We start from the raw sequence: 26,035 nt of genomic DNA on the forward strand, positions 1-26,035 counted from the left end.
AACTCGATACGTGAAACAAGAGTTCAAGCTCTTTTTAATTGGTCCATTAGGCCACTGGGGGCGGTCATATAATAACGCGTGATACAATAAAATAACGCGTGGAACAATGCATTTTCCCATCGCCACCATTAGTTCAACGCGTTATATAATAACGAAAACCCGATTTCGTTATTTTTTTCACGGAGTGATGGTTTTTTTTGTGAGGGTAATTGTTGGTTGGGGGGAAATTGTTGGGTGTGGTGGTGAGTGATGACCACCGCCACTAAAAAAGGTTGTGAGTGATGGAAAAATGGTTGCTGACATGGCGGAACATGATTGGATATTGTGAGTGATGGAATTCTATCACTAATGACCACCCCCACCCCTCTTATATATTCTTGAAGTTTGAGCTTAAGCTTAAGTACATGTTAAGTTGTTAATCGGTTTGATTCCAACTTTTAATAAATCCATGACTATTGCTAAGAAGTCAATGGGTGGTTAAAGCGGGCGGCAACTCCTAGTGGGAGCAACATTTCTATCCCCTGGGACCCACCCCCTTAGGTCCTGTCCCACCAATAGCTTACGCCATGAGTGGGATTTTACTGTGTATGTTTGTTTGTTAAGCCTGAAATAAATGGCATGTATGCGAGTTGACCATGTCAGGTCAGCAAAATGTGTGCATACGATAGACCTCATCATCCTAAATGTTAATGTATTGCTTGATTTATAACTCTTTCAGTATTGTGTTACTTAAATGTTCAATTGGTGACCAAGGTGAGTAAACGGGTGGGTCAAATAACGGGTTTGGGTCAAACTGTTATAACCAGAATAGGCTCGTCTTAAAATCAATTATGAGGGTCAAACTGTTATAACCAAATAGGATCATGTTCATCGATAATGATTTAAGGGAAAATTACGAAAATGTCGTTTGACCAAAGCTCTTTTCAAATTTGTCACCCTCCTGCGTCCTTGGAAGGACTACTCAGCCTCGGAAGCGTCCCTATGTTTTGTTGAAGCGTCCATGTCCTAGAAGCTGACACGTGTCCGACATGTTTATGCGTCCTTGAAAGGACCATTCCGGGATGCGTCCTTCAAGTACGGGATGCGTCCTTCAAACACGGGATGCGTCTTTCAAACACGGGATGCGTCCTTCAAGCACGGGATGCGTCCTTGAAAGGACCATTCCAGGATGCGTCCTTCAAGCACGGGATGCGTCCTTCAAGCACGGGATGCGTCTTTCAAACACGGGATGCGTCCTTCAAGCACGGGATGCGTCCTTCAAACACGGGATGCGTCTTTCAAACACGGGATGCGTCCTTCTCTCTTTCTCTCTCTCTCCTCTCTCTCTCTCTTTTCTCGTTCTCTTCTAATTAAAATGGAACAACAGTGTTGAAATCAACACAGTCAAAGATCCCAAATGGAGTTCAAGGAAGATGACGAAATGTGCATTGGGAGAGAGGAGAGAGGAGAAGATAGAAAGAGAAGAGAGAGAGATGCGTCGGCGTCGGCCAAAAGAAGAGGAAGAGAGGAGAGAGAAAGAGAGAGAAGAGAGAGAGGAGAGAGAAAAAGACGCATTGGGATGCGTCTGGGTCCGCATGCAAAATGTCACGTGTCAGCTTCTAGGACATGGACGCTTCAACAAAACATAGGGACGCTTCCGAGGCTGAGTGTGACAAATTTGAAAACACACTTGGTCAACCAACATTTTGGTAATTTTCCCATGATTTAATGGCCATACACTCGCAAATGACGAACAAGGAAAAGACAGTCAAATTTTAAGTTAAATATAATCCTTCCTATAATAACGTATGTATTCACCATTTATTCATAAACTTTCTAATTGAACAAAAACTAGAATAAACCCCCGCCGCGTTGCGGGCGGGGCTCGTTAGAAACATCTCCTAAAGCACGTCTACTTAACCTTGAAGCCCGGACGGTTTCTTACGTATATGTTACGTATACGTTGAGGACTACTCGACAAATTCACCAAGTATTTTGTTCACACTATTATGGTTGCTAACTTTCGACGGTACGAAGCACCCAGCATGAATCGTATCACACCCAGATGTAACTTTATCCCAAGTTTGATCAAAATATTTGTCAAATTTAAAATAACAGTCTAAAAGTAGTTTCTAATCAACGGACCAATACCATCTGCTGAACGAATTGAAGATCTAAAGCAGCTTTGCATATTCATCTCTTCACAATGTTGCATCCTTTGTGGTGACCTTACATATTCTTCAATTTTCTGCTTCAGTTGTGTGTCTGGAATCAACATGTCTGATGTAAGATGTTAACAAAAATCGTTAAGAAATCAAATGTAATAATCAATGATTAAATGTTGGGCGAATTGGATGCCCAACTGAGCCCAGAACCTTCAAATGTCACATCTATGATGTCATCTAGTTCCAGCTTACACAAAAAATATATATAATAGAAAGAATGCCATAGTTTGTGCTAAGGTTTGGTTCCATGTTATTTCATATACTCTATATCTCAGGGGCGGATTTAGCATTGTGGCAGGGTTGCCCGTGCTACTCCTCAACTTTATCTTCGAAGTATAATTTCTTTTTCGGTTTCATGTGTTTTATGTATGGGATATCCCTAAACAAATATTAGGATACCCCCTTAATGTTCTTGTTGAACCGGATGAAAAAAGAACAATGGTGGAGCTGAAATAAAAGAGGATAGTGAGGTGTAGCGATCTCTGATTTTTTTATATTAGCAAGTCGATCGAGGTGGTGTGTACAGGAAAGTATGATGAAGATGAAGATGGTTTATAGTATTTAATATCTTTGAGAAGAGTACCCTTCTTTTAATACCTCATAATTTACTGGGAAAGCAACTTCTTTTAATAGATAATTAATATTTCTACAATTGTATCATATATTTTATACCTTTTACTTTTACATATAGTAATTTAGTTTTAAGTATTCCATTAATTAAGAGCCAAGTACTATTTTTCCTAAAATTTAAAATATTATATTTGGAGGTTTCATTTCATTTGATACGTATATGTGAATTTGATTTTGGATTTGTTTTATATAATTAAATTCTTTAAATATTATTTATTCAAGTACTATTTTTCCTAAAATTTAAAATATTATATTTAAAGGTTTCATTTTATTTGATACGTATATTAGATATTAAATTATTTCTTCGAAACATACCCACTTTCTTATCACTTGTACTTGAACTGGTGGTTCTTCGTTGTCTCCCTTTGTTATTTTTGAAACCTTTTTACATGCCATTTTTATGTATATACAACCTTTTTCACATGACAACAACCCATTAGCCAACCCACCCAATCTGTGATGATCTTACTTCTATTTGTAGCAATTAGTAGTTTTCTTAAAGGCTTTGTCCTAGAATATTTTTTTTCATTCAGATGCAAGATGCTGGAGTATAAAAGGAGACAAAATATCAACTATAATTTAATGGGTGTTCTATTTTTTTAACCAAGATGCAAGATACCAATAGTTATTTTATATGCTTGTCGTTTGTCAATTAAGGGATACATGAAGGCATACTGTATTGTTTCAATTGTTTAATTATTAGTTCATGAAGTTTAGTCCCTTAGATAGGTGTCAAATATTGAAAATAACAGAAGGCGCATATGCATTTAAGATACTTCCCAGGTATTTAACTTTGGGCATCATGAGATACTGTTGTACTCCATGGTTCCCCTAAGACAACAACTCAAATGCTAATTTTCAAATCAAATGCAACCCTTTCTACATTCTACTGACCCACAAAATTAGAGCAAACCCATGATCAATAATCAGCATAACACCATTCAATGTGCAAAACAGTCATACAAAAAAGTCAACACAACCAGCAAGGTAAAGAGATCTCACAGTTCAAATGAACAGAGCAGCAGGAATGAGCAGATCAACCATCTTTTGCAAACGCCTAATCTCATGTGGCACCTGAGTCCCAGGCTTAAACCGATGTGGCTTCCTGTTTTCTCCACCTGCTGAACCTACATCCCAAAAACACTCCAACTTAAGCAAGATTCCTTTTGGTGTACATTCCATTGTCATATTTTGTACCTGCTGGGAGTTTAAATCCTAGAGTGCATATGTGTACATTCATCTTTTAAATCAAATAGAGTGACATGATTTTCAATATATGAATACAATCAACTTAAATAAAACTTCCTAGTTCATCTCTTAAGTGGGTGCTAAAATCTTAACCACTTGCAGCTTCTGAAACCTCAAAACCAAGCATGAAGCTAGTAACCATCCATTCCATCACCTACAAAACCTCATTTGCAATAAACAATACAATCATCAACAACAACTTCACTAAACATAACATCACAACACAAATTTCAACAAAATATCCTCCATACAAACACAGAAACAGTATCACAACATCATAAACACACAAATATCAAAAGTTAACATCAAAAAACCTACAAACAAACACACTTTTCAAGCTAATTTAAGTAATAAGTAAACACATGAGCAGTAATTACCGTGTAATTAAGGAAGCATGGTCTCCAAAAACCCTCGTATCAGGGAAGAAGCATCTGAAACAAAATTTGGGGATTTAACACAATGAATGCAATGGCGATCGAACGGTAGTGAAGGGGAACATGGGTAATATTTATGAGTGTAGTCGTTGGAACCCCAGGCGCGGAAAAAAGGACCACTGAATCACACTACCGGCGTGGCAGCTCGGTCGTTCGCCAGAGCTGAATGATCGGCCGAAGGCAATGGCCAACCCACCTTCATCATCAAACTTCTAAACCCCTATCTCTCTAACTCTGTCTTTAACTCTCGCTAGGGTTTTGAGTTGTGTGGGTAAAATGAAAACAAAACCAAGAAAAAGGGCGGTGCCACAACGAAACGTGGCACCAATTGGCAAAAAGTTGCATAAATGATTTGTAAACTGCAACAGGCTTGGTACAAGATCACAAAGCACATAACACCAAATAAGCTAAACTTACAACTCTTTATGCCCACAAATATTACAAATTGATAATATATAATTAATATCTCCTGCTGTCAATTATGTGATGTCACTTGGTTACATAAACTCTACTTAACCTCTAATTGATGAAAAAACCAACTCGAAGTTATGTCGTAGCCAATCCTAGAAGTTGTTTTTGTACAATTGCGGACCAACTAAAATTAACGATGTTTTTTTTTTGAACGGCAAATTTGGATCACTGACGGACCACTGGAGTATTATCGTGCCACCAGAGGAACCACCCGATCATATCCATCTCCACTAGGCATAACGCCACACCAATTCAGGAGGAAACCCAATAAACATGGGAAAACCCCCTTGTGGGAATCGAACCCAGGACCTATTGGTCCCAAAGCTTTATCCCACCACCAAGATGCCACTAGGCTATAAGGCCATGGGCTAAAATTAACGATGTTAATCTTCGAATATTCAATCTTTGGATGATCATATATTGACCTTCTTGTCCGGAAAATACATGTAAATAATTGATATATGGACTATGCAATACATATATTGTTACTTAACCAAAGCTTGAATGTGCGTGGTATGTGTGTAATTTCACATCCATGTGGAAAAAATAGCAAGGAGATAAAGTTTCAACTGTATTTAGTAGACATTTTCAACAATGTATATAATGCGTAGATCAGTAGATGTAATACAGTTGCAATAGTTACGTTTCATCAAACATACGGAAGTCAATCTAATGCACTTTGAATGCCATCAAACTAAGTTGAAAACTCAAACAAACTAAGTTATTAAATATGTCAAAAATGTAATGTATGAATTTTTTAAAAAGTTTTAGTTTTTTTTAATGGGTGTAATGTATGAATTTTTTAAAAAGTTTTAGTTATGAATAATTACAAAAATCTAGAGAAAAACAACTAATCTATTAGAGAAATCAAAGTTAAAATAACTTTCTTCATATATATATATGTTGAGAAATTTACGAAAATAGCCAAGAATAAGTTTGACTTACCAAAATGGTCACCTCATGCGTTGGTGGAGCAGCGCATCACCGACTACGAGACACCTTATGCGTCCTTAAATACAGAAGTGACACGTGTCCGTGACTCATCCCATGCGTTCGTGACTCACCTTATCATCCCATGTGTCCGTGACTCATCCCATGAGTCCTTAAATATAGAAGTAACACGTGTCTCAATGGGATGCATGGGATGAGTCACGGCCGCATGGGATGATGGAATGAGTCACGGACGCATGGGATGCCTCAAATCTCGCTAAAAGTAAATTTTATGAGTCACAGGCGCATAGGATGAGTCACGGACGTATGGGACGCATGGATGTCATTGAGACACGTGTCACTTGTATATTGGCGGACGCTTGAATCAGCCATGCAGACGCAAAAGGTGTCTTGCGTGGCTATGAAGCTTGGCGTGAGGTGGGGGGAAATGATGTGGCTGGTTGGGATTGCCTGGGCATATTTGACCCAAAAAAAAAGTCATGCCACCCCACACCCGAAAAAAGCCACGCCTAACCATGCGGAGCCCACCTCCGCCATATATCAACCCAAACCCCCAACCCAAATTCCCACACCCCCGGCAGTCTTAGTTATGTTTCACCAAAGATATGGACTGAATTTAGTACACTTCGAATGATATCGAAGTATCGAACTATGTTTAAAAGGCACCCGGAATAAATGATGATGATTCTATAAATGGTAATTTAATATCATAATACTTAAATATAAACAAAAAATAACATGTGAGTTTTTAAATAAAAATGTAATTATAAGTAAATTTAAACATCTATAGAAACTAATAACACATTAAAGAGTTTTGGTTAAACGTAATGTTTATATATTATTAAATAATAAACCAATAAGTTTATAATCCACGGTACTGTTCGTTATTTCATAGAACCATAATTGCATGTAAAGGTTCTAAGTAATAAAATCTTAACTAACAAACAATTATTAAAAGTTGAAAATATTACTCGATCCCTATTTCCAACCAATTAGATATTTTCCGAATGAACCCTTTAAAACCACAAACAAAAACCTTAAAACACACACCCAAAGTCTGTTTGAAAAAAATGGATCAAATCAAGCATACTTACGTCCATGTCAATGGATTAAAGCTTCATGTAGCTGAGATTGGATCCGATTCGTTGCCGGTAGTCATTTTTCTACATGGATTTCCAGAGATATGGTACACGTGGCGCCATCAAATGATAGCCGTTGCAAACGCCGGTTTCAGAGCTATTGCACCTGATTACAGAGGATACGGACTATCTGACATCCCTGCAGAACCCGAAAAGGCCTCATTCACCGATCTGGTCAAAGATACTGCTTCAATCCTAGATTCTCTCGCCATTTCTAAGGTACCATGATTATCTACAATTTTTTTCCATGGGATCTTATGTATTCGAGTTTTGTCAGGTCATCAAATTTTTTTTTTTTTACCATATTGAATTAGGTTACCAAAAACCAATTTAGGGTGAGTGGGGCACTCCCCTCTTAGCGGAGTCCCCTCTCTTACGCACACCCAATTAGATTATGTCACGTCAATTCCCCTCTTAAACTCCCCTCACACCCTTAGTTTAATGGCGGCACTCCCCTCTTACACTGTGTTCCAGAGTTTACTAACGGAAGGAAAGGAAAGGAAACAGAAAGAAAGTAAAAATATTTTGTGTTCCTGAGTTTCATTTAAGGAATGAAAAGAAAGGAAAATAAAACATGTCGTGTTCCCGAGTTTCATTTAAGGAAGGAAAAGAAAGGAAATGACAGGAAAACTAGGCAAAATTCTTTAATTTTTCTTTCCTTCCGATTTGGGAGGAAGCGGTGGGAAAGTCATCTTTTTTTTTCCTTTCTCATCCTTTTCTTTCTCACTTTTGCTTTCTTTTCTTATCCCTCGTTAAGTTAACTCGGGAACAGAGCGTTAAGGACTTGTTTTTTTATTCAAAAAGAAAAAAAAATGTTTTGATTGGTTGAAAAAAGGGTGGCCCACCATCTCTCTCCCTCCTTCAAGCGGTGTCTTCTCCCCGATTCCCCTCCCCGATTTGGGTCCCCGCGGTGATGGCGGCGGTGTTCCCGATCGGGGAAGGGGTCACCGATCCCCCACCCCGCTAGTGCCCCGTACACCCTTAGGTTTATATTTTTTTACTGAATTAAAACGTGTTTATGTTAGTTTCTTTTATAAAAATGAGCCAGTAGCCTAAAAAAACGTTGAAGTTTCTTTTATAAAAATGAGCCAGTAGCATAAAAAAGGTTAAAGTAATTTAAGAGTCTTGCGGGAAAAAAAAACAAACAAACAAGAATGGTAAGATGGGATTTAGGGTTTACCCGTTTTTCTTTTCACATAAATTGTCTTTTACAAAACTCTTTAAAATCAATTTACGTCCTTTTTTAAATCATAAATCTATCTCATTTAAATTCAACAGGGGAAGATTTAAATAAAAACGCTAAATATCGCGAAAACCATAAGAACGAATGAAAAAAACCGTAAAAACTTGATCAAAAACTTTTCAAATTCAAAATTTTCTTTTACACTTATCATTATTATTCGAAAATAATATTAGAAATTAAATTTACACATTTAAATTTACATGTATTCAGAAATAATGAAAATTTACACATGAAAATTTTATTAATAGTGATTTTGAGAGGAAATATGAATTATTTAAAGAGTAAATTCTTTTTTTAATGTTGTATTTTAACTATAATGAAGTTTGTATTAAAAAAAATTGATTTTGATTGATTTTTTTCATTCATTCTCACGGTTCTCGTAATATTTAATGTTTTCAAGTATCTTTTTATTCGATAAACTAATTCTGGAATCATGGCTTTATACCCTAGTGGTATCTTGGAGGTAAGATAAGACTTTTAACCAATAGGTCCTAGGTTCGATTCTCACAAGGGGGTTTTTCCTATATTTATTGGGTTTCCTCCTGAATTGGTGTATAGGCATTATGCCTAGTGGAGATGGATATGATCAGGTGGTTCCGCTGGTGACACGATGATACTCCGGTGGTCCATCAGTGATCCAAATTTGCCGTTCAAAAAAAAAAACTTAAATTCTTATTCCTCTAAAATATTAAAATATTTTTGTATAGGTCCCTTTTTATTCTTTATTCCAGATTTTTTAGATATCTACAATAATTGTTCATCACCTTTTTACCTTTTTTGTATATTCCTAATGCAAGATTCTAACAATCAGTTTAAATATATGTAACGATTTTTAAGGTTTAACTTTCCTGGTTATGTGATCTTCCTTACTACCCTCTTTTCTCTTACAATATTATCTTTATGGACACCAAATAACCTAGTTCATGTTTGTGTGGACTTTCTTAGGTGTTCGTGATTGGTAAAGATTTTGGATCAATGGTTGGTTACACATTTGCTCTTTTTTTCCCTGAAAGAGTTGCAGGAATAGCAACACTTGGGATGCCATTTATGCCCCCTGGTTCTTTTGAAGATTCTCTAGCTCTCCCTGAAGGTTTCTACATGCGAAGATGGCAGGTACTCTTTCTTTTTTATAAATTGTAATCTATGTATACAAAATTACAAATCATGTGTTCAATGCAAATTCAATTTTAATAGAGAGAACCGCATAATACAACTGTACATAGTGAGGTGAATATAATAATATAACCGTCTACTTAAAATTGGTTATGTATCAAACGAGTTTGTACATATTATGTTGGAATGTTATCAGGAAGTTGGAAGAGCTGAAGCTGATTTTGCACGGTTTGATGCTAAAACTATTGTGAGGAACGTTTACATTTTGTTCTCTAAAAGTGAAATACCAATAGCAAATGAAAACCAAGAGATAATGGATTTAGTTGACCCCTCAACTCCCCTACCCTCTTGGTTCACTGAAGATGATCTTGCAGTATATGGAGATTTGTATCAGAAATCTGGATTTCAGACTCCACTCCAAGTTCCTTATAGGTCATTAGCCGATACAAGCGCATACCCGAAACAAGGTTTGAAAGTTGAAGCCCCAGCACTGCTGATCATGGGCGAAGAAGATTACTTGTTCAAGTTCCCAGGGATGGAGGGATACTTGAAGAGTGGGGAGGTAAAAAAGTATGTGCCTAATCTGGAAATCGTATACCTACCTAAAGGTTGTCATTTTGTTCATGAACAGTTCCCGGATCAAGTTAATCAACTCATACTCGGTTATCTCAACGGCAACAAAAATTAGGATTTACGTGTTTGTCCGTGTAATAAAAAATAAAACATGAGTGTGAAATAAATGCTATAGTATACTTCATGTATAACGTTAAAAATTGTGTTATCCAAGTGAAAAAAAAAATTACTTTTTTGTCTTAGTTGATAACTTCTTTAAATTATATATGAATTAAATATTAATGTTTTAGCAATTTATTTAAATTTGTCTTTCTTTCCGACCTCTTTCGAGATCTCTCTACTATCCATCATCTTCCTAAGATAGGATTGCCAACAAATGTAATAAGATGGCAAAAGGGAGGAAAACATCGATGGTAGGTTGGGAGAAGGGAAATAGGTTGCCTACCGAAAGAAGGAAAGGGCCTTTGGTTCAGCGTTATCAATGTATTGAATAAGACTTCGTGTTTATAAGTGGTGAGGGTTCAATCCTTGTAGTAGACAAAAAATATGTAGCTTAGTAGTAGAATTAGAGTTTGTGTGTGAGTTGTATAAAAAATGCATATGACTGAGATATGCTAATACAATACCAAATTATGTTAAAACCGCCGCATACACTTTAGGATGGATACCTTCAATATATATACAATATTAATAATATTAGCTTATTTTATTTTGGGTTAATGGATTTAAACACCCCCAACTATGGCTATTTGGCCGATGGCACTCTTAACTTTTACTTTAGCTCAGACCACTCCCAACTTAACACTTGGGTTGCTGTGTCACCCCGTCGTTAACCAAACACTAACTTGGTTAGTTTTGTTGTCCTACGTGGCTAATTTTAGATGATGTGGCGTTTTTTTAATGAGGTGGCATGATGATATAGGTTTTTGTTGTCTACTAGGACAGCTTCATATAAGGCCAAAACTGAAGTGGGTTCTTAATAATCAGTTTCACCCCCCTCTCTCTCACTTAACACCACCACCATCACCCACACCACCGTCCTGCCTTCCACCCCACCATAACCCTATGCTGCCATCCACCCTACCACCATAATCCCTGTTCAACCCACTGCGACCACCTACCCCACACCACCAAACACTAATTTTGTGTGGCAATAATCTATTTTTGTTAATCAGCATGCTTTTGGAAGTTTATGTGTTAAATTGACAATTCAGCTAACTTCCTACCCGTTTGGATCATAGAATTCAGCTAACTTCCAACCCGTTTGGATCATAGATCATATGACGCGTGTTTCTTTAAACTAACTGTTGGACTTCACTTATTTTGACTTGATACGAGATCAAACATAACCTGAATTGGTCCCGTTCAGAAGTAAATGTGTTAAAGTATGGAATTTTGGTATTATTTCATATTGATTGGCTGTGTTTTAACATTTACAAATGTTTTTCAGCGCGTTGACTGATTTAGTCATGATTTCGGAGGATGAGGCTATGTAACTTCTTGTTACGTTCTTCGAGAAGCTACAATCTTTAAACTTTTGTCTGTTGGAAGAGAAGTCGAAACAGGGGGTTTCAAGGGTTCATAATTTTCTCCAAGAAAATATTACTTGCTGGATCGGAAAGATTAACGATGCCGCACATAAAGATCCATCTAATGTTTAGTTTACGGCTACAGATTTAGCTCATATTTGGGGAACTATCACCTGCTATTCTTACATGACAGACTTCGAAGCCAGTTTCTCTTTGCTTAAATCATCTAGGGTTTCATATGGTTTTCTGTTTGGGGGGTATTAGGTGTTTTAAAGTTACACATCATACATGCCACGTCGGATTAATATGACATGTAGGCTAATTTTCTTAACCCAGTTAGTGTTTATTTAACGAGGGGGTGTCATGACAATCGATGTGTTAAGTTGGGAGTGGTCTGAGCCAAAGTGAAAGTTGAGAGTGCCATCGGCCAAATGGTCATAGTTGAGGGTGTTTAAATCCATTAACCCTTTTATTTTAAATAAAGAAATCTGCATCAATAGATCACTACAACAAACTCCAAACTTATACTATTAGAAGCTTCTAGCGTCGAATAGCTTATGATATTGGAATTCTTAGCTTCCTTTAAAGGTTAACACCATTGGTTCGAGAACTATTCAGCCTCGCTTGCCAACTACGGATGCTCTCATCAAAAGAAGATGTTAAATGGCCCGAACGTTTGCAGCCTTTGCATGTTTGCTACGAAATTGTGGATCTTGTTTTCACCAGGTGTTATGTCGCCACGGTTGTATGGCAAGAAATAAGTAAGTGGTGTGATTTAACTTGTATTCGTTTTTTCCATCTCTAATCTTTTACTGGTGTATAAATTTGTCTCGGACCATTCCCTCAAAAAGAGGTTGGTGCGATCCATTGTGTTGGTGGCTTGTTGGAGATTATGGTGTAATGGAAACAATCTCATTTCTTCAAACATCCTCGTATAGATTGATTACATTATTTGAGAGATCAAAGGCTTTGTCATTATTCCTTTGGATCAAGAACAAGTCTAAGAACTTGGGTTTAGATTGGGCTAAATGGAGTAAGCTTGATGTGTAATGTTGTTTTGTTTTTGTTGTTGACACTTGGTTTTTGTTGTAGTGTCTGCCCTTTCGAGCGGCTTGCTAGCGGGATTGTCGGCCTCTTTCATTTAATGAAATTTGTTGTCCCAAAAAAAAGGATGATTATGTCTCAAATACTTGCAAATGTACAAAACGTTTCACAGAGAAATAAAAATAGACGTTTGATATATCTTATAGGTAACTAGTTATTTTCCGCCCGCGCGTTGCGGCGGGACCCAATGACTACAAAAGGCGTGTCAGTAACGGCAAACAGATACCGAATATCAAAACATAAATAAAATGACGTGGTAAGGATAATCACTCCGTCATAGGGATGGCAAAAAAGCCCATGCCCGACGGGTATACCCGAAACCCGAAACATACGGGCCGGGTATACCCGAAGCCCAATGGGTATGGGTCGGGTACGGGCTTAAAAAAAGGAAAAAAATCAGGTACGGGTACGGGTATGGGATTTAGTGATACCCGTCCGATACCCGGCCCATTTACCCGAATAATACCCGAATGTATCATATTACATATTTCCATATATATAAACTTAGTACATGTATTTATTACCTTCCCTATAGTCATATGTGGATATGTATTTGGTAGGTGCTTAGCGAACAAATAACTTATTTTTGAGCATGTGTTTTGGATATGGAAGCTATCACTCTTTATTATGTGGTTGTTTATGCAATTTGGTGTCATGATACAATTACTTAATTAAGTAATCGTTTTCATGTAGTTTGGTATATGTGGTCTGAATATGATATGTAAGTTATTAATCATATTTTCATTTGTTATAGTCAATAAAATAGTAAATTATATAAACATTAAAGTAAAAAATGAACATTTTTCCCAACGGGTTTATTTTTATAAAATAAACGGGTATACCCGATACCCGCGGGTATGCCCGATACCCGACGGGTAATTACCCGACAAATACCCGACGGGTAACAGGCCGGTTATGGGGCAAAGAATTACAACCGGGTACGGGCCTGGGATTACCAATACCCGACCCAAGCCCGGCCCATTGCCATTCCTACTCCGTCATAAAAAAACGATTTTAAATAACCTAATATATAATAATAGGACCCACACGTCCTACACGTTGGAAATTCGGTTGTTTTCAGTTCAGTTATTACGGTGCTAACACGTTAAAATATGGATGAGCTCGGTACCGGTAACGGCAACGAAAGTACCGATCCGGAAAATCATCGAAATTAGGTACCGGCACCAAAAATGCTCGGTACAATACTGTATGGTATTTGAAGGTAAAAATCAATAAATACAGATATGGTGCTAGACCGGTGTCGAACCGAAAGTAACGATTCTGAAAACGCCAAAATGTGGGTACCAAATTGGTAACGAAAATGATTTGGTATAGTAAATTTGCTACCGATACGATACCGGTTCGTGTACAGGATTTGACACGATTTACTTATCAATATTCTAAATATCCAAGTTAATTTTACATGCTACAAGTCATTCATTACAGAAAAGACAAAAAAGAAAGCAAAATAAGTTGTTGTATATATATAGAACCTCATTCAAACAAAATACAGTTTACTTACTCTGTGTATGAAAAATAATCTAAACGGTGCAATTGCTTGCATTGCTGCGTTGCTACAGGATTTGATGAGCTCGGTACCACCAACCGGTACCGAAAATACCATTACCGAAATCCCCAAAAGTGGGTACGGGTACCGAATATACCTAGTATGGTACGGTTCGGTACCGGTCGGTACTGGTACGCCATCGGTATTTGAGGGTAAAAACCGGTGAATACCTGTGCAGAACCGGTACCGAAAATACACCGGTTTGGTAAATCTGAGACCAGATTACTTGCATTGCTGCGTTGCTACAGGATTTGATGAGCTCGGTACCAACCGGTACCGAAAATACCGTTACCGAAATCCCCAAAAGTGGGTATCGGTACCGAATATACCTAGTATGGTATGGTATGGTACGGTTCGGTACCGATCGGTACTGGTACGATACCGGTATTTGAGGGTAAAAACCGGTGAATACCTGTGCAGAACCGATAACGAAAATACACCGGTTTGGTAAATTTAAGACCGGCACCTATACCCGATACCATTTGCTCATCTCTTAATGATGTTACTATTCATTCTATTCTAATTTTAATTTAAAAAACAAATAATAAATCACATTACTGTTCATTCAATTTCAATTTTATCATATATAGATTGCACAAAATTCTAACCTATTTTTATTTTGACGTAGTTTTCCAAATAAGCAAGATTGAACCAATAACCGAACCAAAATATGAATTTGTAATTTGAATAAGGTTATATGGTTAGAAACCAAGGATTAGGATCAAATACAAAGGATCCTAATTGTAAGAAGTGTAAGAAAGATTTATAGAGTGACAAATGTTCAATAACCTAAAAAAACCCACTACACAAAAAAACCCACTACAAAAAAAAACCCCTTAAACATCCACCACCACCAAAAACCTAAACCCCCCCCCCAATCACCCACCCAATTCTTTTTTTTTTTTTTTTTTTTTTTTTTTTTTTTTTTGCTGCAGAGGGGGTGGGGGCGTGGGGGTTTAGGTTTTTGGGTGGTGGTGGGTGTTTAGTTTTTTTTTAGATTTTTTTTATAGGTTTTTTTTTGCGGGGGGGGGGGGGGGGGGGGGGGGGGGAGGGGTGAGGGGGGGTTAGGTTTTTAGGGGTGGGGGGGGGTGAGGGGGGTTTAGGTTTTTGGGTGGTGGTGGTGGTGGGGGGGGGGGTTTAGGTTTTTGGGTGGGGGGTTTAGGTTTTTGGTGATGATGTAGTGGGTTTAGTTTTAGGTTATTGGACACTTGTCACTCTATAAATCCTTCTTACACTTCTTACAATTAGAAGCCTTTGTAGAATAACTTGACCTTATAAACCAAAACCAAATTCACCGAATTCACAATTCGATTCATTTTTTCGCTTATGAATACGATTTGATTTTAAATTGTTTTAGTTTTAGGTTTTTAAAAAAAACCCCTGGTTAACAAATTAACAAAAGACTTGTAATAAATAAAATAAAGACTAGGGTTTATTCTTAGAGACCTAAAGTTTAATCTTCACTAGTGTCATATTTAGTGAATAAAGGCAATAAATGCTAGTTCTTCCAGACCCTAGGTCAAGAGTTTGAGCCCAAGCCGATGAGCCATCCCTGGTTGACGTCAGCTTAAACCCGGTTAAGGGCATGTTTGGCTAAGCTTTTTGAAACAACTTATTGACTTATTGGCTTTTTGAAAAGTCATAAGCTCTAAAATGGTGTTTGGCAATGAGGGTGTATGTGAGAGGGAAAAGTGACTTTTCCAAAAAGTCATTTCATACTGACTTTTCAAAAAGCCAATAAGTCAATAAGCTGTTTTCAAAAAGCTTAGCCAAACATGCCCTAAGACAATATAGTGTGACCAGATTGGTATTACTTTCTCAACGTTCAAAAAAATATAACCTAAAACCAAAGCTAGTCTCTCTGTCTCTGTCTCTGTGTCATACACATAAAATAAAATGGAAGAAATGAAGCACAGTCACATTGGAGTCAACGGGTTAAAGGTCCATGTAGCCGAGATAGGCTCCGATTCATCACCGGCGGTGATCTTTCTACACGGATTTCCGGAGATATGGTACACATGGCGCCATCAAATGATTGCCGTCGCAAACGCCGGTTTCAGAGCCATTGCACCCGATTACAGAGGATACGGATTATCCGACATCCCTCAACAACCCCATAACACCAAATTCGCTGATTTGGTCAACGACACTGCCTCCATCCTAGATTCTCTCGCCATTTCTAAGGTACATGCATGCCTGTTGTATATATCATTTTCCAATTAAAATATCCTTACGATTGTAGAAATTGATGGTACTTAATGTTTTAAAGAGATGAATTTATGTTTTATACTATCCTGTATGTATATTTTGAATGTTTATTGTATCCGTCTCAAAACAGGTATCGCTTTGAAATGTATGAATTCAATTTGAATAAATCTAAGCTTATATTATGAAAACGACCCACTTATCCCAATCCGGGTTAGGGAGCCGCGACCTATGCGTAATCCAGACAAACGCCTCCTCTTTGATGTTTTCTATCATTCGGTCAATTGAGACAAATCTGCCATCCAACACTTTCATGTTGCGGGCTTTCCATATCCACCAAACCGTAGCCAAAGCAACCACGTGAACTAACTTCTTCCATTTCTTTGCTCCCGGACTCGAGCTCGAAGTTTTAAAAATCTCTGAAAGCTTGGTTATGTTAGGAGGAAGCGGGACCCGAATCCACCTGAAGATATTCCACCAAAAAACACTTCTTGCCAAGAGGCAAGATACAAAAATATGGTCCGGGTCTTCTATACCATAACCACACCTATCACAGAGAAGATTCGGCACCTGGACACCACGAGCCGCCAAACCTACCTTCGACGCGATTCTACCCAGCATAGCACGCCACCCCAAGTAGTCTGCTTTCAGCGTAGCCCAAGCATTCCAGTCGAACCAAGCCTCTTTCTCTTTCCCCAGCCGCTTTTCAGCCAACTCGAGTCTGATACATTTAACTGAAATATTCAGCCCTTCCTTATTCTCCCACTTCCGCGCATCTTGATTATTTTTTAAGCAAATCCGATCCAGAGTAGCCAGCAGATTACTAAACTGAGTCTGCTCTGAGTTGGAACGAGGTTCTCTACTCCAGTCCCATCTCCACCCTAGCCGATCACCCCTAGAACAAAGTTTTCCAGCAACCGTTATATTTTTATCATTTGCAATGCAGAACAGACCTGGATATACTTCTTTAAGAGGCATCGGAACGGCTCATCTATCATACCAAAAACGAGTTTTAGAACCATCCCCAATTGATACTCGCAGCCTATCGTTGATCTCTATGCCTTCTTGAGATAATTTATTCTCCATCGACCTGATATCCTTCCATATGCCAGGAACCGCATGGTTAAATGGAATCAATTGTCGCTGGACTTTAGAGGAGTGTATGGCGGAGATAACATTAGCCCATAAAGGAGAGGAGTCATCCTTAAAACGCCACCACCACTTCAAAATCATCGCATCGTTAAAATCTTGAATGCCTCCGACACGCACCCCTCCTAGCGCCTTATGATTGATAATCTTATCCCATTTCACCCACCGAATCTTATGGCCTCGACCCGATTTTCCCCAAATAAAGTCCCTTCTGATGCTTGCCAACTTCTTTATGATTGCCTTGGGAGCCTTAAACAAGGATAGATAATACGAAGGCAGACTCCCTAGAACCGACTTTGCTAAAGTCACTCTCCCGGCAAAAGAAAGGGACTTAGCTTTCCACCCCGATAATTTTGTATTAAATTTATTAATAACCGGCTGCCAAAATTTTATTCTTTTCATATTTGCTCCTATGGGGATGCCGAGATACATAAAGGGAAAGGAGCCCATCCTGCAGTTTAACCTATTCGCCATTAATTCCGCCTCTTCCTCATCAACCCCGACTCCGTAAAGTTTACATTTTTTCGGGTTTATTTTCAGGCCCGTAAGGAGATGAATGCATCTAAGAAACCTGTTTAGACTAGTCACATTGTGACCCGACCACTCACCGACGAAAAGAACAACGTCCGCGTAGCACAAGTGTGAAATACATGGCCCATTGTTTGGAGTTTTTACCCCTTGAAAGAGCCCCATATCCACTGCCCTATTCATGAGCATACACACAACCTCCATAGCTATAATAAATAGATAAGGCGAAAGTGGATCTCTTTGTCTCAAACCTCTTTTGAAGGAGAATTCGCTCGTCGGCGACCCATTAATCAATACTGAACCCGTACCGGACCCAAGGCACCCTTTTATCCAATTCTGCCACATCTCCGGGAATCCCATATTCTCCAAGGTTTTGAGTAGAAAATTCCAATTCACACTATCGTAGGCTTTATGAAAATCAACTTTAAAAATCAGCATTTTGGAATTCGTTTTTTTCTTCCAGGATACCAACTCACTGACTATAAGAGAGTTATCCAAAATATTTCTACCCCCAACAAATGCAGCCTGTTGTGGAGATATGATGGAATTCATAATTGGCTTTAGACGGTTCGCTAGAGTTTTTGCCACAATTTTATAGATGGAACCAATTAAGGATATCGGCCTGTAATCAGCTAAGACCTGGGGGTCCGATATTTTAGCAATGAGGGTGACAAACGAAGCATTACATCCTTTGGATAGCGTACCGGTATTATAAAAATCCTGCATAAGCCACATAACCAAGGGCTGAAGTGCTGAACCGTCTCCCAATAGTGCTTGAAAAACTTCACATCGGGCCCCGGCGCCTTCCCCCCATCGCAGCTACTGATAGCAAAGCGCACCTCTTCAGCAGAAAACGGGTCGCACAAGGAGACGGATTGCTCCGAGGTTAGCATGGGCAGACCGAAATTAACATACCCTGGCCGTCGTCTCATAGGTTCAGAGAATAGACTTTTGAAAAATTTTCTGACTTCTTTTTTTAGCACAATAGGATCAGATACCCACACCCCCCCTAAAACAAAGACCATTGATCCGGTTTTTAGCCAGATTAATTTTTATCACTCGATGAAAAAAACTCGTGTTTTCATCACCAAGTTTGAGCCAATTTAGACACGCCTTCTGCTGGAGATCCGCTGCTTTATATTAATCCATTAATTTAAGATTACTTCTTAAATCCACTCGCCTTTTCTTTTCTTTGCCACTAAGAGAGGACCTTTCAGCTTTCTCCTCTAACATCTCGAGAGCCTTAGACGTGTTTAAGAAATTCTCTTCTTCTTTGGTCTTTACATCAGCTCGCCATTTCTTTATATCATTTTTGGAGGACTTAAGCGCCTTTAATAACGCCATATCCCCTTTTGCATTACCAACCCCTCCCCGAAAATTGGCTGACACGATAGCATTCAACTCACCCAGCCTAATCCACGAATTACCACACGCCAATTCGGGTACTTTTGCGTAAAAATGAGGTGACACATTGTGGTTGGTTGGTTGATGATTTGGGTACTTTGGGGAATGGGGAGTACCCCCTTCACCCTTACTTTCCTAATCATGTAATAACTAATAACACTGAAATCAATACAATCATTATTTCGGAAAATTCTCTCAAGTTCAATTTTTGGTTAGTATGTATGTGTTACCTTTTTGCTCACTTCCATGAATTTAAGGCTGCTGATGAGTTGGGCACCAAATAACCATAATCATGTTTAGGTGTTTGTTGTTGCTAAAGATTTTGGAGCAAAAGTTGGCTACGCATTTGCACTAATCCACCCAGGGAAAGTTGCTGGAATTGTGACACTTGGTGCACCATTTGTGCACCCTAATGCTCCTTTCAAGCTAGCTTTCCCCGAAGGTTTCTACATTCGAAGATGGCAGGTAGACAGTCCCCCTCAATCTCTTTGATAAATTTACATATGTATGACTTTTGCACACCCTTAGACTATACGGAGTGGGAGGGCGGGCATTAAGCGCCACATGGCAGCCACGTCAACAAAGGGGCGTGGTAAAAAAACACGGAATGGGAGGGGCTAATTGCCAATCCGATTTCCCGTAAAAATATGTCTGATATATATTATCTTTGATATGGATGAGGGGGAGATAAATGCTAGAAATGGATATATTTCTAACAATATAACTGAAATTATCATTAGGAACCAGGAAGAGCTGAAGCTGATTTTGGCCGGTTTGATGCGAAAACAGTGGTGAGAAACATCTATATCATGTTCTCTAGAAGTGAAATACCGATGGCCAGTGAAAACCAGGAGATAATGGATCTGGTTGACCCGTCGGCTCCTCTACCCTCTTGGTTCACAGAAGAGGACCTTTCTGTATATGGAGATTTGTATCACAAGTCTGGATTTCAAACCCCACTCCAAGTTCCTTACAGGTAATTACTGAACCTACCGTATTAGTATTATATACACGAGAGTTTATGATATTAACCAACATGCATTGTTTTGGCACCCTTGTTTCATTTTATCTTTAGTTTTCATTAATCGTTGTAGGTCACTCGGAGAGAAACTTGAATTTTCAAAACACGGTCTTGATGATGCGAAAATAGAAGCTCCAACGCTGGTGATCATGGGTGAAGAAGATTATTCGTTCAAGTTCCCTGGAATGGAGCAATATGTGAAGAGTGGGGCGGTGAAGAAATATGTGCCAAATCTAGAAATCATTTACTTGCCTCAAGGTTGCCATTTTGTTCATGAGCAATTCCCTGACCAGGTTAATCAGTTGTTGCTAAATTTTCTCAATTGCAACAAATAGTAGTGTTATTGAGTTGTAAAACAGTCTAAAGATCTTGAGTTTGAATTCATGTTTATGTGTTGGAGTCTTGCTATAAGATTTTCAAATAATTAAGCATACAGCTAAAGTTTTGGCCTTAGGTTACTTTCTTATGATCAGTGGCGAAGCTTGAGATTTCCGACGAGGGGGTCGAAAACGTATATACCCAAAAGTTTCTATAGAACCGGGGGGTCGAAAACGTATATACCCAAAAATTTCTATACGAAAGCTACATACATAACATTACTGAGCGAAAAGTTCGGGGGGTCACCCCCCCCCCGGCCCCTGTTTATGATGACGTTTCCTGCATATATGTATAGTTATGTGTCATGTTTATTCATCACTCAGGTTAGCACAGGTTAACACCGGTATCACACTGTGCTAACCTTGAATCGCTCAGTTAAACACCACACCTCTCGCAGGTGATTGCACTTTCACTAGATCTGACTCACTCGATGACTCGAATTGATTTCTCCCATGGCTGACTCGCACAACCAACCCACAAATCGTATGTCACCATTTTAAATTCGCCTTGCACAGAACTTCTTGATGATCTCTCACATATCGGAAAATTACCAACTAAATTTATCGAGACTTAACCGAAAAACATCACGTTAAATAAACAATTAAATAATAAGTTTACGGGGTTTCGGTTTTTTTAGTCAATGTACGTCTCGATAGTAAAAACCGAATAGCCACAACTTTGTATATTCTCCCTACATACGTTAACTTGCGGCAAAGCGCGAGCCTTATTTTGCTAGCTATAATACAAACAAGGGCTGCAATACTGTGAATGGATGTTAGGTAAGATTAAAAATTAAAAAAAAAATTAAAAAAAAAAAAAAAAAAAAACAAACGAAGTAGCTCTCTTTCACTGGCAACCACAAACCAAAGTAGCTTCTCTTTCAGTGTAAATCCATTTGTTAAATTTAAACAATTAGGGTATTCAATAACCCTCCTTAATCTCTTAAAATCTCCAGATATGTGTTTACAAGTATATTACATGTCTCTCCTTTAAATAACTATATTGTAAAACTTGTATGTAAATTGAGTAAATTAAACCATGTTTTTAAAAACTGCTTTCTTAAAAACTCACAATGAGTGAATCAAAATTCAAAGAAAGAACACTAGAAAGTAGAAACCAACTTTAATACATAGCCACATGCCCACATGGCCCAAAAGGCAGTAAAGTCTTGAAAAAAATAGAAGGGCCCTTTTAATTTTATTAAATGCAAGCCATCTTCAATTTAATTCAATTCAATTCAATCCATGGCCCATAAATAATAACTTACATTTATTATCATAAATATATTTTCAACATCTACATTTACCATCGCAAATATATTTCAACATCTATATTTACTATGGCAGGAAGGCATGGGATCAAATACAAACCTTCATATCAGTAAGAACTGTAAGAACCAACCAACATGTGACATGTGTCCCCCAATAAAAAAATAACATAAGGGTGTTTTAGTCTTTTTACTCTATTTTCTTTTATTTAATTAAATCAAGATTTAATTATCTCTATATTCATGTAGAATTTCAAATCAAAATTTGAATTCTCAGATATTCATGGTCACAGGAACCACCAAAAGAAAAAAAATACGTAACTACCAATTGCGACTTAACTGTAGTTTTTTTGATCTACTCGTTTTTTATTCTTCTCCTCATTTTCAATATGATTACTACATTTGATGGATTCAAACATAGAAACGTCGATGGCAGGATCATCACCCATGGAAGTTACACCAAGTTATTTGTAATTGTCTATTCGAAAATTCATTTGATTCAGCGTATTTTAGATTCACCGTAAAGTTTCAACTGTTAAATCAAATTAAAGTTTGAATTTCAAAGATTGCTACCTTATAAATCGATATTGTGCAATTATTCCATACTGTTTTTTTTATTTGTTTCATGGTATTTGGTTTTTCATAATTCATGTGCTGATACGAATCGTAATGTGCTATGTAGATGAGTTTGGGCTGTGTTGTGTTTGTTGGTTGGTTTAATCATTTTTTTTCGAAAACCATATGTGCTAATATGAATCCCAATGTGCTGGTCAGACCAAATGTGCTAATACAAATCCCAACTTGTTTTTTTCTTTCCAGCAATACAAAATGTGCTATCATCATCCAAAGTGCTGGTTTTAACGCTAAGTTTTTTTTTTTAAATATACAAAATGTGATATCATCATATCCATATACAATATCCCCCCAAAACCTACTTTCTTTATTACTTGCTGGTCAGACCAAATGTGCTAATACAAATCCCAATGTGCTAATATGAATCCCAATGTGCTGGTTAGACCAAATGTGTTAATACAAATCCCAACTTGTTTTTTTTCTTTCTAGCAATACAAAATGTGCTATCATGATATCCAAAGTGCTGGTTTTAACGTTGATTTTTTTTAAATATACAAAATGTGCTATCATCATATCCATATACAATATCCCCCAAAACCTATTTTCTCTATCACTTGCCGCTGTTCTACTGAAAGACACCTTAGTAGTTTCGCTGTATGAAGTGGGTTGTTTCGTATCCTAATTCTATCGGTCGATAGGGCTACGTATGGTGCATCGACATTATCGTATGCTGAATGCTCGACTTTATTTCGTGGAGGTGGGTCAACGAAGTCGTCGTCAGAGTCATGTGGCTGAGTGGCCCATGTTTTTTCTTTCTTTGTCTTACCACCTTGTAAAATATAACTTTTTATTAGAAATCAACAAATAACACTAACATTGACGAAATAAAGCCGCATGTGTTCAAAAAACATAAATGCCTACCTCTCTTTGACTTATGATCGACTCCACTTTTACCGTTTCCTACAATTTATTATATACGTAATATCACATATATTAGTATTTTCCAAAAGGAAACTTAATTTTATCATAATACAAGCCGTTATTTACCTTTTGTAAAGCTCAGCATTGTTTTGGCTTTCATATTTGTTTGAAAGGGCACCTTAATTGTATCAATCTTGTACTCCTTTCCTTTGTTGGATCGCGTGAGACTGAACATGCAATATGATTAACAAAAAAGTGTTTAACACTTTAAAAATCCATATAAATACAATGTTAGCACACCTCTTTTAGCTGTCATAAGCTTCCTTTCTTAAGTCCTCTTTTTTGTTTTGTACGATACAACATCATTAACAATATCCTCTTTATTCGAAACATCTTTGTGATCTTCTGTTTATAAGACATTCAACACATGTATTAGTATCGGAAATTAATGTACGCTTCATCCGTAAAACTAAAATGCACAAAAATACCTTTTCTGTTGATGAAAGGGTTCTCTTTTGTTTCATCCATCATTGATTCAACCAAAACCTAGTACCTGTTCAGCACAAAAGATAATTCATCATTACATACGTAAGACCACGGTTAGCAAACACCGCAACATAAAAAATTGAAGTCAGCACTATGCGATTTTTCAAAAAAAATACACAATACAATAAAATTGAAGACAACCCGTCAGCACACACCCGACATCAAACACCGCCGTGGGCATCACCGTCAGCAAACACCACCGGTTTGCACATACCGCTATCGGCACCACCGTCAGCAAATACCATCGGTGCACACACCAACGTCACCACCGTCACCAACAGTCAGCACAAACCACCGTCACCAACCGTCAGCACACCCCTCAATCGATTCAACAAATAACATAACAGATTTCTAACTTTTGTTTTCCATCATCATCAATCGGAACTTCCGATTACTAGCAACTAAACTCATCAATCGGAACCCCCCCCCCCCCAAAAAAAACCCTAGAAAAATAAAAAAGAAGATGAACAGTCGGGGATGAATACCTTACTTGATTTCAAGTTTCCCTCGATCAGCACAATTTTCACTAGCGGGAAAACGATCTCACTGTATTCAAGTTTCCCTGGTAAGATAGCCCTGTAAAAAGAATATGAACAAATGGAGAAAGATAGCACTGTGTTCGATGGAGAAAGTGTTTGGTTGGTTTTTTTATGTAATCAGCAAAACAAAGATGATGATGGAAGGAGGATTTGTAAATACGGTTATCACTAAAAAGTGGGACCATCTGAAAGTTCGGAGATTTGGTGGGTTCCATAAAACAGCACATTTACTATATTACCCTTGGTCTTATAATAATGTTTAGTAATTGAAAGGGTTTTAATTGTAATCAACATCAACCGTTGATCTAAAAATTGGATGGTTCAGATCTGTTCTTATGGTTCTCACACTATGTGCTGTTTGTACAGGATCTTAACCCATGGCAGGAAATAGTATCTCCCTACCATTAGTTTAAATGGGCGGACGGCCCTCTTCTATTGGACCAAACAATTTATTATTTTATACACACTTTAAAATTATGTCTTTGCCCCGGAATAGTGTTTCTCTGCCATTGGTTCAAATGGGCGGCGAGCAATACCCATTGGACCAACACGTTTATTATTTTATACCCACTTTAAAATTACGTTTTTGCTCCCAGTTAAAAAAAATACGGTTTTGCCCCAACTTCAAAATACATTTATCCTTTTGCCCCGAGCTAAAAAATACGATTTCGCCCTCGGTAAAAAAATTACGTTTTTACCCTCAGCCAAAATTACGTTTTCGCCCCAGTTAAAAACAAAATTTTGCCCCCCCCCCCTTCTCAAAATTACGATTTTACACCATTTTATTATTTATACCCACTTTAAAATTACGGTTTCGCCCCCAGTTTAAAATTACGTCTTTGCCCCCAGTTCAAAATAAAATTATGCTTTTGCTCCCAGCTAAAATTTATGATTTTCCTCTCGGTTAAAAATTACGATATCACCATCAATTCAAAATTACGTTTTTGCCCCAATGCAAAATAAAAAATATGGTTTTCCACTAGCTAAAAATTAGGATTTTATCATCGGGAAAAAATTTTGATTTTTCCCTCAAGTAAAAATGAAAATATGACTTTGCCCCCAGCTCAAAATCGTGTCAAGAAGCTGCCTAACACTCTTTTTACTTTTTCTTTCTAGCAAAACTATAGTACTGTTTTTTTAATGGGTTATTGGATTTTAATAATCTTAAGTTTCACCTGTTGGCCGATAATAATCCCAACTTTAAAAATTTCCTCCAATAATCCCAACTTGTAAAAGTTTGGCCGCCATTGATCCTTTTCTAACATAGGTGCACTTAAATCAATTAAGGAGTCTCTAGG

General features: G+C 37.8%; 2 protein-coding genes and 2 long non-coding RNA genes across 6 annotated transcripts; 2 read left to right on the forward strand and 2 right to left on the reverse strand.

Annotated features, from left to right (window-relative positions):
- Window positions 1-2,009: 2,009 nt before the first annotated feature.
- LOC110937852 lies at window positions 2,010-4,952 on the reverse strand. 2 transcript variants are annotated; one of them, XR_004890824.1, is made up of 3 exons: window positions 4,460-4,952; window positions 3,837-4,236; window positions 2,010-2,244 (listed from the first exon to the last, which is right to left on the reverse strand). It is a non-coding gene; the product is annotated as an uncharacterized LOC110937852 (long non-coding RNA). The 2 variants fall into 2 exon arrangements; XR_002591087.2 differs by having other exon boundaries at window positions 2,010-2,259.
- A 2,019-nt stretch (window positions 4,953-6,971) lies between these two features.
- LOC110937851 (bifunctional epoxide hydrolase 2-like) lies at window positions 6,972-10,299 on the forward strand. Its single transcript, XM_022180303.2, has 3 exons — window positions 6,972-7,296; window positions 9,266-9,433; window positions 9,630-10,299. Exons 1-3 carry the CDS (start codon window positions 7,009-7,011, stop codon window positions 10,119-10,121), a joined length of 948 nt encoding a protein of 315 aa, XP_022035995.1. The 5' UTR covers window positions 6,972-7,008; the 3' UTR covers window positions 10,122-10,299.
- A 5,747-nt stretch (window positions 10,300-16,046) lies between these two features.
- Window positions 16,047-20,954, forward strand: LOC110937850 (AB hydrolase superfamily protein YfhM-like). The gene is made up of 4 exons (XM_022180302.2): window positions 16,047-16,390; window positions 19,793-19,957; window positions 20,233-20,468; window positions 20,587-20,954. Exons 1-4 carry the CDS (start codon window positions 16,103-16,105, stop codon window positions 20,846-20,848), a joined length of 951 nt encoding a protein of 316 aa, XP_022035994.1. The 5' UTR covers window positions 16,047-16,102; the 3' UTR covers window positions 20,849-20,954.
- A 2,976-nt stretch (window positions 20,955-23,930) lies between these two features.
- On the reverse strand, window positions 23,931-25,114 carry LOC118491207. Of its 2 annotated transcripts, none has more exons than XR_004890826.1 (3): window positions 25,084-25,114; window positions 24,141-24,205; window positions 23,931-24,057 (listed from the first exon to the last, which is right to left on the reverse strand). It is a non-coding gene; the product is annotated as an uncharacterized LOC118491207 (long non-coding RNA). The 2 variants fall into 2 exon arrangements; XR_004890825.1 differs by having other exon boundaries at window positions 24,977-25,107.
- Between the last annotated feature and the right edge of the window lie 921 nt (window positions 25,115-26,035).

The sequence above is a fragment of the Helianthus annuus genome, chromosome 4 (genome assembly GCF_002127325.2).
Source record: "Helianthus annuus cultivar XRQ/B chromosome 4, HanXRQr2.0-SUNRISE, whole genome shotgun sequence".
NCBI lineage: Eukaryota > Viridiplantae > Streptophyta > Magnoliopsida > Asterales > Asteraceae > Helianthus > Helianthus annuus.

Excerpts from the sequence above, each read along its gene's own strand:
- LOC110937851 (XM_022180303.2), top strand. The coding sequence starts at position 7,009 with ATGGATCAAATCAAGCATACTTACGTCCATGTCAATGGATTAAAGCTT. Across the intron at positions 7,297-9,265 it reads ATTCTCTCGCCATTTCTAAG|GTGTTCGTGATTGGTAAAGA; the intron begins GTACCATGATTA and ends GGACTTTCTTAG. Across the intron at positions 9,434-9,629 it reads TCTACATGCGAAGATGGCAG|GAAGTTGGAAGAGCTGAAGC; the intron begins GTACTCTTTCTT and ends GAATGTTATCAG.
- LOC110937850 (XM_022180302.2), top strand. The coding sequence starts at position 16,103 with ATGGAAGAAATGAAGCACAGTCACATTGGAGTCAACGGGTTAAAGGTC. Across the intron at positions 16,391-19,792 it reads ATTCTCTCGCCATTTCTAAG|GTGTTTGTTGTTGCTAAAGA; the intron begins GTACATGCATGC and ends AATCATGTTTAG. Across the intron at positions 20,469-20,586 it reads CCACTCCAAGTTCCTTACAG|GTCACTCGGAGAGAAACTTG; the intron begins GTAATTACTGAA and ends TAATCGTTGTAG.